General features: G+C 38.3%; 1 protein-coding gene across 1 annotated transcript in view; it reads left to right on the top strand.

Moving 5' to 3' along the window:
• Positions 1-14,276, top strand: part of WASF3 (WASP family member 3) — a 68,549-nt gene that overhangs the window by 40,102 nt on the left and 14,171 nt on the right. The window contains exons 5-6 of the mRNA XM_030460288.1: positions 6,789-6,931; positions 13,522-13,656. Of these exons, the coding sequence (XP_030316148.1) occupies positions 6,799-6,931; positions 13,522-13,656 (268 nt within the window). The 5' untranslated portion in view covers positions 6,789-6,798. The remainder of the gene's footprint in view (positions 1-6,788; positions 6,932-13,521; positions 13,657-14,276) is intronic.

The raw sequence follows: 14,276 nt of genomic DNA, 5'->3' as shown, positions 1-14,276 counted from the left end.
ATTGTCTTGTTGAAAGATGTGATTTGCTGTGGAGGAGAAATTGTTCTTGACTTTTAGTTATCATCAAGGGACAGAATTCTCTGCAGACTTCCAACAAATGTCTGCCCTTGCTTCAGTGAGCTCTGTATCAAATCAAGAGAGTTACATTCAAATTAAGGGAAAGATGAAAAAATTGTATTAACTATTGAATGCCCGTTAGATTGGGAAAGCTCTGATAGAAATACTTAGTACTTACAGCATATTTTTCATGTTTAGTAAAACTTTATTTTGTTTTGATACTTGTTGCATAGTAATGTGCTTGAGAGAAACTGCATACTTGCTAGAACTAGAATAAATAGGGAATGCTATTAATTAGTTTTGTTTAGGTGCCTTTTGATAAATGTCAGTTCTGGGACATTGGAGCAGTGTTAAACAATAACTGATGACTAAATATTTTGCGTCATTCTGCAGTACACAAAATGTTGATTCAAACAAAGTTAGAATTGGAGCCAGTTTGAAAAAACACCCCAAACTTTAAAAATTACAAATGAATGAGCTTAAAATAATACTTTTTGAATTAAGTGCTGGTTTCAGTTTGTTCTTAATTTGCTATTACTAATAAAGAAGTAAATGAGAATCACTGTAAGTAGGGAAAGCTCACAAACACACAGTTTGCAGTCTTTAGGACAAGATTAAACCAGAAAGGGATGTGCATTAATTAAATGCATGTGTGTTTTTCCTTCCCTTAGGATAAGAAGATAGTCTGCAATCCTTGTAGCCCTTTGTGTCTGGTAGTTAAGGATGTGTGAGACCTTTGGAGGACAGGGAAAGGTGATAGTGGTGAATCTATGGGAAAAAAAGGAGGTAGAGAACATCTTCAAAACTAGTATTTGGGTTCTTTAATCTTCCTGCTTCCCCTTCTGTTGTTGAACACAGATAAAGTTTGAAGGTGGACTGATGGTACACTATCTAGAATTATAAACTGAAATGGGAAAATGTGCAGCCAAATTGGGTGCCATTTGGAGATGGAAACTGAGCAAGTTGAATTAAGTGTTGTGACATTAGGTGTGGGAACTTAATTGTCTGCAAGCATTTGAAATGTTGAAATGCTCTAGTTACAGAAACAGTGTGACTAAGAGGCAGCATAATTTGATTGCAGGGCTAGAGGTGACAAAACCAACGTTATTTCCCTGGTTTTGATGAGGTGCAGTTCAGTTCTCTAGAATCTGTTCAGACACCTAAAAGTTAGGTGGATGCATAGCAGAGCTTACATATGGTGCTTGAGCTCATCCTATCATTCTTGTTTCTGCCTGTTGATAGTTGCAGTGATTTATGCTTCTGCTGTTCCTCTCAAGAAAAACACAGACACTGAGCTCACATATATGTAGTCATACAACTTTAGGTGCTTAATTTTGAAAGGAATTCTATCTGGTATGTCACTTATGACAAGCTGCATATTCAGTCCATCTCTTGGTTTTCCTCTTCATGGAAGAAGAGCTATGGTAGTTACTCTTTTGTAGAGGTCTCTAAGATTCATTGGTGAAAAGCTGTAAAGTTTGCCGAAAATATTGAAATATATATAGGTAGTATTAATAATGCATGTATGGACAGTTCTTTTTCATGGCAACAATCTTCAGCTTTATTACATTTTGCCAAAGGGTATAGAAAGAACATGTTAGGAGTTTAAAAATAAAAAAAGGATTGTACAATGTCTTTGAAAAAATGTTGACAAGTAAGAGGGGCTCTCTAAGGAATTGGCATTTATTTTGTGGTATTAGTGAATACATGAAGTACTTTAATACTTAATCACCATGAAATTCAGCTACATATTTTTAGTGCTAGTGTAAATTACAGTGCCTTTTGGGGGATGTGAAGAGCTGAAAGGCAGGTTTGGGAAACAGCTGTTGCTTTGAGTTTTTGCCAGTTACTCAAATACTTGAAAGCAGCTTGTCTCTTATAACAGTCACGCTTCACTGTTGTTTGGAAAGATTGTTCATTGTGTTTGTCATCTTTCATGTTTGTTACTGTACATCTGCTGTCTGCTGGATTAAAAAAAAAAATATCTAACTTGCCACGTCAAACTTCCTACATGCAGTTTAACAGCTGTTGTCCAGAAGAAGGTGGTCTGGAAGAGATACTCCCACAACTGCAGGGGAAATGTGGAAAGAAGCAAAAATGCTTTGATTTTCTCTTTTTGTATCCTGGTTGCCTCTACAGCAACAATTACTGGGATAAATGTCTTCGAATTTTAAAACAAAAGGCAATTGCTGGGGGGTGAGAAGAAAAAGGGAGATGATAATATTGAGGGAGCACACCTAATGTGAATTTTCAATGGGCTGGTCTATCCTAATTCAAACTTCTGATGTCCTGTGCTTTCAGAATGTGTGGCAATCTAGTTAGGCTGGCTGTGCAGTTGCAGATGCCTGTAGGGGATAAAGAGCAGTGTCCATTTGTGCTCCAGTCAGAGCTCACTCCAGCCAAATGTTGTTTCCTATCCATGTCCAATGAAGCTTGTGTGGATTTAGTGAGATGTTAAGTGGCATCTTACCCTCTTAGTTTTCTTCTTGCCCACTTGACTCCTGCTCCAATTTTTCTGTCCCAGTGCTACTGTCGCATACATTTCTAGTACAGCAAGGTAAACATATGCAGTATTGCATCCTTGTAGGGCCTTCATCTCATGTGCCAGGTGCAGCTGGTGGTTTCAAGCCAGCTCTGTTGGGCATTGGTGAATCCACACCAGAAGCAGAGTTAGACCTGTTCGTCCTAGCTGTAAATCTATGGCTGTGTAGTGTACTTTGCCAGGGTAAAATACACAAGAAAAACAACTGTTATTGGTCCCAGTCTTCTGAACTGGTACAAGTTTTGAAAATGGCACCTTCTTTGGCTTGTGTTTTCCATTTATTTGGGGAAGGAAGGGCAGAGAAGTTATTTAACCTCTTTGTTGTACAATTGAGTATGATTTACCAAACGTGTTTAATACAGTGACAGAATGTTCCAGTGAGTATCTTATCTAGTGAGAAACTGAGGCTGAAGTGTTACATGAAATGGGTGGAAGGTGAATGTGGAAGGCAGTGGAATTGCCATTGCCAACTCTTTTTATTCTGTACCTGGTAACATGCTACCCCCCAGCCTTGTTGGGCCTAATGAAACCCCTGAAATTCAGAGGCTTCTTTTGTCTTGATTTTTTGTTTAACTTCCTGTTACATCGTTTTTGAAAAAAATTTAGCTTACTTCTCATGAATTTTCTTTAAGAAAGATTAAGTTCACAGAACCAGAACTGTTCTGTGTGGTGAAGCAAAGGGTGGAGCTGATGCTTTAGTGGCAGGGGCATGTAGTAGTAAGAGGTGTTTAACTTACTAATGGGTTAGTAGTTAAATAGGCCTGTAAGTCTTTGATGCAGTTTAAGGCTTTAAATTAGAAGAAACTTGCTTAATCTGCTGCATATATTTATTCATCAGTGTTCAGTTTACCTTTTGGAATTAAACTTCACATTGAATTGAGGTAGTTACTTAATAATTTAAATCATGCATTAAAAAATGAAAGTTGTTTCCCCCACCCTCAGCAACACTGTGTGTTTTAGCCTGCTTCTTCAAGAAAGGGGTTGTCTTGGGTCAATCTTTCTTCCCCCGTGCTTGTTCTTTAATGCATTGGACCGCTGCATAAAGAATTGATAAGAAAATTAAAAAAGTAAACTGCAAAAGGTAAGAGGGGGCCAGAGTGTTAGAAAGCCCATGGGAAAGCATGCTTTATTCTGCAGGTCTTCTTGTCTTTTCATACAAGAATTTAAGTAAGGTGAATTAAAAAAAATTTTTTTTAGGAAAACATATTCACAGTAATTCTCTTTTAGAAACAAATGAACCCCCACAAACCCCACATGCCTTAGAATTGTTGTCTTGTTCATTAGAGTGTTTTATTGATGAAATGCACATAAAAATCAGTTCTGAGGAAGGAAAGACTATGTCTAATCACCCACCAACACTTCAGGAATTCTGTTGTCATAGTTGTAGTAAGTCTTCATGTGTTTCATTTATATGACAGTTTTGCTAATGTTACAGAGAAAACAAAAACCTTTAGTTTGTGTGTTGGGATAATACTGATTTGGAATTGGCTGGTTTAGAACTGATTTCTGCTCCTATTAATTTATTTCTTATAAATTGCAAGAAAGCTGGTGATGGACTTTTTAGGGTGTCAGGTACTGATAGGACTAGGGGGAATGGTTTCAAACAAGAGGAGGGTAGATTTAGATTGGAAGTTAGGAAGAAGCTCTTCACCAGGGTGAGACACTGGCACAGGTTGCCCAGAGAGGTGGTGGAAGCCCCATCCCTGGAAGTTTTTAAGGCCAGGCTGGACAGGGCTCTGAGCAACCTCAGCTAGTTGGAGGTGTCCCTCATTAGACACAGGGAGGTTGGAACTGAATGATCTTAAAGGTCCCTTCCAACCCTGAAAATTCTGTGATTCTGTGATTCTAAATTATGTTAATAAACATATTACTTACTGCTCAGTGAAGTAATTCCTCTTAATGACTCCCGTTTCATAGTAGCAACTGGCTAGCCTGTTTACAGTGTGATGTTGCTAAGATATTCTTTAATAATTATCAATTTCCAGGTTTTATGTATTTTTTATTAAGTTCAGAAAAGTGACTAAATATTAAGTAATATTTTGAAATACGTCTTTAGAGGGACATGAAAACATAAAACAGAGACAAGAACCTTATTGGTCTAATAAAAAGCTCCAGGGCAACTTTGGCTGCAGTGACCGTGAGATGGTGGAACTCAAGATGCTTAGGGCAGCGAGAAGGCTGCACAGCAAGATCAGTGCCCTGCACTTCAGGAGCAGACTTTGGAGACAGCCTGAGAGAGCTGAGATTGTTCAGCCTGCAAAAGAAAATGCTCTGGGGAGATCTTATAGTGGCCTTCCAGTACCTGAAGATGCCCCACAGGAAAGCTGGGGAGGGACTTCTTGCAAGGGCACGTAATGTTAGGATGAGAGGGAATGGCTTCATCAACTGAAAGAGGGTAGATTTGGGTTAGATATTAGGAAGAAATGCTTTACTGTGAGGGTGATGAGACACTAGAACAGGTTGCCCAGGGAAACAGTGGATTCCTCCTCCCTGGAAGTGTTCAAGGCCAGGTCAGATGGGGTTTTATCAAGTCAGTCTTGTGGGAGGTGTCCCTGCCCATGTCAGGGAGATGGAACTAGGGGATTTTATGGTCCCGTCCAACCCAAACCATTCTGTGATTCTGTAATATAAAATAAAGCCATTCCTCTCATGTATTGTTTAAAATTTAGCAAACTCAGCTGGCCTAAAATTGACATATTCTAATCTAATAATAATCTAATAATTCTAATAATTATCTAATCTAATAATTCTAAATCTCATCCTAAGAAAGATTTAAAATATAATTCAAGACTACTGCTTAGAAATCATGAGCTTAGTTCTTCTTGGCCTGTTTTGAAATCACCTTACAGATGAATAATTTGCTTTTTGCTGGTTACTTAAAAGTTGTTAATTTAAAAAAAAATGTTCTTGAGAAGAAAATATTTTAAACCTTGGAGGGGGAAAAGTCGTTACAAAAAATACTCTGTTACACTTTGAAAATCAAAAAGTTTTTTTAATTTACTAGTGTAATTAGAGAAATTGAAAGGTTTCCTTAATTGCTTTAGTGCCATTAAAAAGAAATAAAAATCTTTCATGTGTTTTCTAGATGAACTTATGCCCTTAATAACTTTAACTTTTCATACCAGAAAATTTTGGTGTCACATGCTTTTTAAGCAGAATGTTATTAATAAATAGTGCATGGACATTGAATCATCAGTGTTCAAAAAAGCTAATCAAATTGAGTCATAATTATATTAATGACATTGTAGAGAAAAATACTTAAGTTTTTCATATTACATGCTCTCATTTCCCTTTTGGGGGATTTCTGTCCTACTTGGGCCTCCCTGCTCTCAAAGCTGCTCCCTGCAGATAGTGTTCTCTTTGCCATTTTGATTTTTTTGTGATGCTTTGACATCTCTTTTTGTGTTTATTTTCCCCATCCTAGATTCTTCTATTTTTTACAAAAGCCCAGTTCTGACAGCTTTTGTTTTCTCAGACAAATGTCTTCCCACATCTGACACTTTCCCTGTTAAATATGTGCTTTAACATCTTTCAGATTGACATTCAGCACCACCTGTGGAAAACTGTCTTCTTCCTCACATTGCAGCTTCTTCCTTATTCTCACCCAGCCTATTTCCTTGAGGTCCTGGCCCTTATCTGTCAGATGTGTTTATCATTTGACTGAAAACCTGTGGAAGGAAGGGTAGGTCAGTGTCTGATGTAATCAGGGGGCTGCAATGCACAGAGTCCATCAGTGGCCAGCTTGCCAGGGCAGGAAGCCAGCTTGCTCCAGACAGTGATCTTTCCTACCACTCCTGTGAGGACTGCCAGTTTTTTATAAATGCAAATGTGCACTGAAGTCCAGTGATTCAAATGCAAATGTGCACCAGCACATTCTGGTACTCGTGCACAAGTCTGTGTTGCCACTAAATACAACATTTTCTGCCTGGAATTGTTGTACGTTCTGCACATGGACTGCATCCTCTGTGCTTATCTGTGGTGCTTCTGTCATGTTCAGGCTTGAGTGCATGGCTCCAGTGCCTTGACAGCAGTTGTACCATGTTGTATTATGTCAGAAAGGCTGAAGCTGAAGTGCTCTAAAAAAGGAAAGCTGAAGTAAACCTTAAAAAAAATGAGTGTGTGCTATACAGATCCAAAACTTTTATTTCCATTGTTGTAAATATAATGCATATTTTTCTGTAAATTCCAGGTTGTGAGCCATGCCTTTGGTGAAAAGGAACATTGAACCACGGCATCTCTGCCGAGGAGCTCTGCCAGAGGGAATTACCAGTGAACTGGAATGTGTAACAAACAGTACCCTTGCTGCCATCATCCGCCAGCTAAGCAGCTTAAGTAAGTATCTGTAACTTCCTGCTGGTGTTTGATTGCTGATGAAAAACTGAATAAATGAAAAGCTTTAAGATTGCTTGTTTTAAATTGTGAAATTGTGATACAGGACTTCGCCTCTTATGTAATAAAACAACATCATGCTACTTCACAGCTTTTATGCTTTTCTGTATTTTGAACTTTTATACAGAGCCTGTCTTAAATTTACAAGTGTAAAAAAAATCAAATGAAACAGCCAAAAAACTAAGGCATATAAACGTAGGGGTTTTTCTAAGGTGAGAGAAATTGGCATAAGAAATGGGACTAGTACTTCAGTTATTCTTGTGTTCAAATGACACATATAACTGAAATTTCAGTTTGTCTTAATGTGATAGTATTTCTTAAGCCTTTTATTTGTATATATGTTTGTGATCAATTAATATGAAAGAAGTGAGACAAGCATATCAGAAGAATGGCATTCACTGAACAAACCTGTAGGCTGCTGTTGAGGCAGTTGGTGTCAGCTCTGTACTGAGACAGTGTGTACCTGTCAGCTGACACTACAACAAGCAATTCTACAAGCATGCCTGGAGTGCTTGGAAGAAGATTTCATAATGAATGAGAAAAGAGGTTTTTTCATAGAGCTTTTAACCATCAGCAGCTGTTGTTTGTTCTGCTAACTCTGGTCCTAGAGAAGAAATTACTGCTTCGTCAGTTTCTTCACTCTGTAAATGGAAATGGCTGAAGAATGTCTGTATGGAGTTTAGATTATGAGTCTCACTAAGTCTGGTGTTCAGTTTGTCATGGATAGGAAATAGCCTGTGCTCAGTGGAAGAGAACAAGAAACACAGCATGTTCCCTTTTCTAGTAGTCAGTTATGTAGGGATTTTCTGAGCTGGAGGTCCATCTGAATCATCCCCTTTAACAAACATTTGTAAACCCATCATCTGTGGAGATGCTTATGTGTGTTTTGGTAGGGATTGCACTTTTTTTCTTCATCTGTGACAGAATGTCCCACAGTAGAAGTTGGGTTTTCTTCCTTTTGATACCTTTTGGTTCTTAAGTTATGAAAAATGATGCAAGGTAATTTAATCTTATATATTTCCATAATTATCTGTGGTTTTATTAAATATCTACTTTGTTCTGCTATATCTTTTCCATGCCAGGGTGTCCTGATTTAGGTTTGGATAGAAACCATTTTGTATTTTTGTTCATTCTTATTTCTGCTTTGGATATCTAAGTTAAAGTATGCTGGAGTCTTCTTAAGGTGTAGTATTGAGACTGTCAGATCATAGCAGAAACAGACTTTTTCTGTTTAATCATTAGTTCCCATATAATTTATAAAATTTTGATTGCTGCTCAGTTGATATTTTCAGAGAAGTTTCCAAGTGATTCTCTGACATTCCTTGAGCGGTAGCTGATGATTTAGTATCTCATGGTTGTTTTTTATAGTTAATTTGTGTTGGTATTGTCATTGTGTTTCTTTTACCATTTTATCAGGCAGTTGTTCATATTGTCATCCTTACATTAAAAATGTAAATCCTTAAATTGAGACAAATGGCTAATGGATCCTAATTACATTCAAGGATATCTGTTAAGACCTCTGTTTGGTATTGTACCATGCTACCATGACTGTCAAAGTGTGGATAATACACTTCTCACTTGTCTGTCTAGCTGGGAATGTCTAGCTTTCATTTCTTTGGATTTGCTCTTGGAGTTAATCTGCCTGTTAGGCTGCATAGTCAGATCCTCTCATGATTGTTGCTGAGGCTACTTAGACAATCCATGTCCTGCTATTTTCCCTTACCAGATTTCTTGGGTCATCAGAAGTCTCTGTAGGCAGTCCTAAAGAACTTGTATTAGCATCAAGTTAAAGGTCTATGCAAATAGATGATGTAGCCTTTGTTTTAAGAGATGAATTAATGGTATTTAATGAGGGAAATCTACAGCCAGGCTTGTCTACTTTCTATAATCTGTCAAGTTTGAAGAGGGTTTTTTTTTTCAGCAGACAGCATTTATTTTGCCTGTGTTTCAAGCCAACTGGGAACAGGGAAATGATAATAGAAAAATACTGTGCTGGAGCTGATGCACTGTATCCTGCTGACAGCATCAGGGCTTGTTGATATTCCCTCAGCTTGAAGCATTGAGGGAGCAATTATAGGTCTACCTTGCAGTCACACTGGTTTTTAATGTTGCTCTGCAAGTTCAGTGTGGATTTTAAAAAATGGCAAATCTGTGCTGTTGTGTAGGAGTTTGGCTTGTTTCTGACACTGCTCTTTTCAGGAGACATGAACAAGTTCCTGTCCAAAGGGAATGTGCTCTCAGTAGAGCTTTGTTTCAATTACGTTTTCAGTTTTGGGTTAGTTTGCAGCCAGCTGGCTTGGAGCACAGGCAGAGTGAGCAGCATTCTGTATGAAACCGTGCACAAAAAGCTTGATCAGGGGATTCACCTCTGCTTGAGAGGAGAAAATCTGCATGGGGGGGGGGACTGGGAGCATTTGCAGCCTGTACCTGTAAGTACCATGATGCTTTACCTAGTAAACACAGTCATGGAGCAAAGGCTTTGAAGAAAACTTCCATTATTTTTGCAAGTGTAGTTTAGTCTAATGGTTGCAGGACTCTAGCCAATGAAAAAAGCTGCTCTCAACAACAGTATCTGTTTCATAGTCATTTAGTTTCTGAGGTTTGCTTCTGTGTGTATAGAGGGAAGAAGTAAGATGTTACATCTGGTTGTCACTGAAGACTAGATACCTGTGTAGGTACTTCTGTATTGAGCTTTCCATAATTGGAAAGCTGTAGGTTAACATTGTTTCAAGATGCATTACCACTTCTTCTTCCCTTTTTGTGATTCTTTAGATATTTTGTATATTTGTATCCTTGGCTTCTCCATTCACGCAGATACAACCTCTGAGGCTACAGTTTTATTTCTGGATGGGTATAAGCCATCTGTACACGGTCATATAGCAACTTTCATTGACCTCTGTAATAGAATCATAGAATGGTTTGGGTTGGAGTGGACCTTAAAGATCACCTAGTTCTAATCCCCCTGCATGAGCAGGGACACCTTCCACCAGACCAGGTTGCTCAAGGCCCCATCCAACCTGGCCTTGAACACTTCCAGGAAGAGGACATCAACAGCTTCCTTGGCCAATCTGTTCTGTTGTCTCACCACGCTCACAGGAAATTATTTTTAATTAATGTCTAACTTAAATCTCCCATCCTCTCAAGTTTGAAGCCATTTCCCCTTGTCCTCTCACTACACACCCATGCAAAAAGCCCTACCCCAGCTTTCTTGTAGCCCCCTTCACATATTGGAAAGCTATAAGCTCACCTCAGAACCTTCGCTCTCTAGGCTGAACAACCCCAACTTCCTCAGCCCTCTGATCACTTTTGTGGCATATGCAAGTGATACCAAGAGTTTTTCACTCCATAAAATGGAGGAATTGTGATCTGTGGGGATTTGTAAGGCTTTTCTTCATGCAGAGAGCAGTGTTCACCAACTTGCCTCCTAGTATTTCCTTGGGTGGATTGGCAATTGGCTCGGTTTCACTAGATTGCACACAGGCCTGAGCACACTACATCCAGCTTTGTGTGACTCTTTACCACTGCTAAACTGGGTGGAGTTGCTAAGTTAGCTTTTTTTGGCACTGAGTAGGAATCAAGAACCTGGTTAGTAACAGCCTTTTATCTTGCTTATTTAAAAAAAAGGGGGGGAAGCTAGGTATGGGATAAGGACGATTGTAATGCTAATAAATATCATTATAGACTGGGGGTAAAATCACTGTTTTCTGCTCCATGGTGTGATAAAATTATCATGTCCTGAGTGGATTTCAATTTACAGAACACCAGGTAGTTCTGTAGGATGTTTCAGTCCTCACTCAGGACCCTAAGGACAGCATTGGTGCAGCACTGCCTCTCCTTGGGGCAGCCCTAGTGTCACATTTCTTCTAGTGTCTTTTAGAACTGACACCTGAATGCCAGTTGATGTCATTGGTTACCTTTTCTCTTTCATAATGAATGTTCAGCATGTGAAAAATTGTCTCCCTTTTAATACACTGTAAATCTTGCTTCTAACCTGAATGTCTTCTGTGCACTTGTGCTGTGGAGCAAGGAATGCAAAGGAAAGCTGAACTTCTTAAGCTTAAATATATGAAAGGAAGCCATCCAAAGGAGTAAGTACTGGTGGCTTTTCAGTCTTCACACAAGCCAGCATCATTGTTGGATTCCTCTTCTGTTACAGCACTGAGCACTTTGCTGACAAAAGATAACTTTGGGACAATGTATTCCAGAGTGTTAATGCACACATTTTTTGTGCAGCATGTGAAAGTCAATTGTAATTAATTCAGGTGGGGTCTAGTCTCTGCTAGTGATGTTAACAGATGTATCTTGCTGATGAAGCAAGATACAATTTCATATAATTACTGTAGAATTTGGGTAGTGATATTATGATTTCAGTTATTTGTCAGAAATGTCTCACAATACTTGGAAATGTAATTTGTGATCAATCAAATACACAGCTCTATGAAGATGACCTGTGGAAATGCTAGAAAGAGGCACTTCTGCTAATTGACATTAAAACCTATGAGAGCAGGGATTTGATGAGGCAGTATCATGGCTGAATTTCCCCTTAACTGCTTCTGTAGTTGCAGGGTGTCTTAGAAGGAAAGACTGAATAATGCCTTTGTTTGGATTTTTTTTTTTTTTGTTAAATAAATATTTGAGTTGTCTGTATGTTGGGAAGCACCTCATGTTTTTTAATGACTGTCCCAGAATCATCTCTTGCATTGAAATACACATGTTTGTTACTTCAGATAGCTGTGGGTTTTTTTCTGCTAGTTTTTCTGAATTGTTAAAAATCTAATTAGAAAGATGTTAATATAGAAAACACTAGAGAAGCATTACTTCATTTCTAAAACTTTCTGCATCATGTTAATCAGAATAGCATGTTCCAGTATTGCTTTACACATGTCACTATTTTTACTGACAGGTGATTTTCAACCTGCCTTTCACTTGTTTTAGACTAGCAAGTGTTTAAAAAATAAAAACTGGAACTCAGTATTAAAAGAAGTATGTCCCCATAAATCAACTTTGTCTTATTTTGCTTCCTGAAGGTAACCAATGAGTTACCTGAGTTCTCCAGGATTGATGTGTTTCATCCTAGAATGCTGCAGCGCTCTGCTCAGTGTGCTGATCTTAATACATTAACATAAACTAACATCCATTAAAATTTATTGATGTTTAGAGCTCTGAATAGCTGTAGATAAAGAATGTTAACACCTGCTTTATTTACCTGAAGAGCTGAAAAACTTGTTTGTTTTATAGCTTGGAATAACCTCTGCATTTGCAGCTACTAAATCACATGGAGAGATTATAATTGATTCTCAGCTAGCTGCCAGGAAGGACTTGGAGAACACTTTTATTGTGAAGGTGATTGAACACTGGCACAGGTTGTCTAGGGAGATTTGTGGAGCCTCCATCCTTGGAAGTATTAAAACCCAACTGGACACAGTCCTGGACAACTTGCTCTGTCTGCCTGTGCTTTGAGCAGGGAGTTGTACAAGATGATTTTCAGCCTCAACTACTCTGTGGTATTATTAGTAAAGTCCTCCACTCAAACCCAGACAATCAAATTATTTTTTTTTTCATTCATAGTTCACTAACAGTGCTTTCAGATACTTTTTCAGTGTTGTTGCTATTCTCTTCAATCAAGTAAATGATGCAAGAAAGGGTCAGATCCTCTAGACTTCCTAACTACTACTATTTTTGCATTGAACTGTAGTCTCCAAATATTTGTAGGGTGTGATCTTGACTCGAAGTTTCATGACATTTGTACTATTCTTTCTAAAATATTATGGTTATAGTATGATTAATCTTATAATGTCAAAAATTACCGTTGTTTTGGAAGTCAGGATCATTTAGTGGTTAATAAATATTCTGTATTGTTCTATCTGTTAGACAAAGTTGCACACAGAGTAGACTACTTCAGTTGGAAGGGACCTAAAATGATCATCAGGTCAAACTGCCTGACCAGTTCAAGGCTGAAAATTTAATTCATGTTGTTAAGGGCATTGTCCACACACCTCTAAAACATTGACAGGCTTGGGGTATCCCTGGATCCCGAGGAGAAGAGCTCAGCACCTCCCTCTCGATATCCTGTTGTCAGGAAGTTGCAGAGAGCAATGCAGTCACCCCTCAACCTCCTTTTCTCCAAAACTCTCAAACCCTGAGTCCTTGATCCTCATAGGACATTCCAGCCTTTAACCAGCTTTGTTGCCCTCCTCTGGATGCATGAAAAAACCTTCACATCCTTCATAAATTGTGGGGCACACAGCACTCAAGGTGAGGCTGCAACCAATGCTTACTGCAGCAGGATAATTGAATCTTCTGAGCAGCTGCTTATACTGTGTTTGCACCACAGGATGAGACAGGTTTTAATGATCAGTTGCATGTCTGTTGGCATTAGTTCAGCTGCATAAGGATTAAAATTCAAAAGTGTCCCTGTTTTATAAGTAGAAGACAAATCAAGATGTGTTTTATTATAACTTCACGATACTGAAGCCATTTGTCCTGTGTTTAATAAGTCTTTAGCAAAAGGATTTCTCTTTTTTCTTACACAGGCAAACATGCTGAAGACATATTTGGTGAATTGTTTAATGAAGCCAACAGCTTCTACATCAGAGCAAATTCCCTTCAAGACAGAATTGATCGCCTTGCTGTCAAAGTTACCCAGCTGGATTCAACAGTAGAAGAGGGTAGGTAATTGCATGAAAGCATTGAGCCAGAAGTGATGTTGACAAGACCACAGTATTTAATTACACAGCAATCTCTCTTTTCAAAGTAATCCTGAACTGATATTTCATCTTGTTTTCTTAGTGAGGCAAGCTGGGAAAAATCATGATAGAGGAGTGAGAAAAAAATATTCTTGGGTTGTATAACTGTCTTCATTTTTGACTTAGTGTTACTTCAGGAAGCCTCCATAGTAATGGAGCCTTTAAGCTTTCTTTTTACCAGGGAAAACTTTTAGTTTGTGAATGTAATAAATCAAAAGTTATTTAATCTAGACCTTACTGGCAGTAAGTAAGAATACTGGAAAAAGTTTGAGACAGTATATCTATTTATTTATTTCAGGGTAGCATGGTCACAAACTGTATTAGTAGTCTCTGTTCTGCAGTCATCTAAGATTTTACAGTGCTCTAGCTAAATGAGGCACTGATGTTTGCATCAAGTAGCTGAGATTCTCTAGGGGTTTCTAGTCACTAGAAACAGCATTTCCTTTAAAATGCAGTTACATCCTCCCTTGCTTATGTGTTTGGTAATTCATGTCATAAATCCACATAAGGACATAAGGACACTTATTTGTGTAAGTGGATTA

This window comes from Calypte anna, chromosome 1 (genome assembly GCF_003957555.1).
Source record: "Calypte anna isolate BGI_N300 chromosome 1, bCalAnn1_v1.p, whole genome shotgun sequence".
In the NCBI taxonomy this organism is placed as follows: domain Eukaryota; kingdom Metazoa; phylum Chordata; class Aves; order Apodiformes; family Trochilidae; genus Calypte; species Calypte anna.
This window is presented reverse-complemented; position numbering and strand designations above follow the sequence as displayed.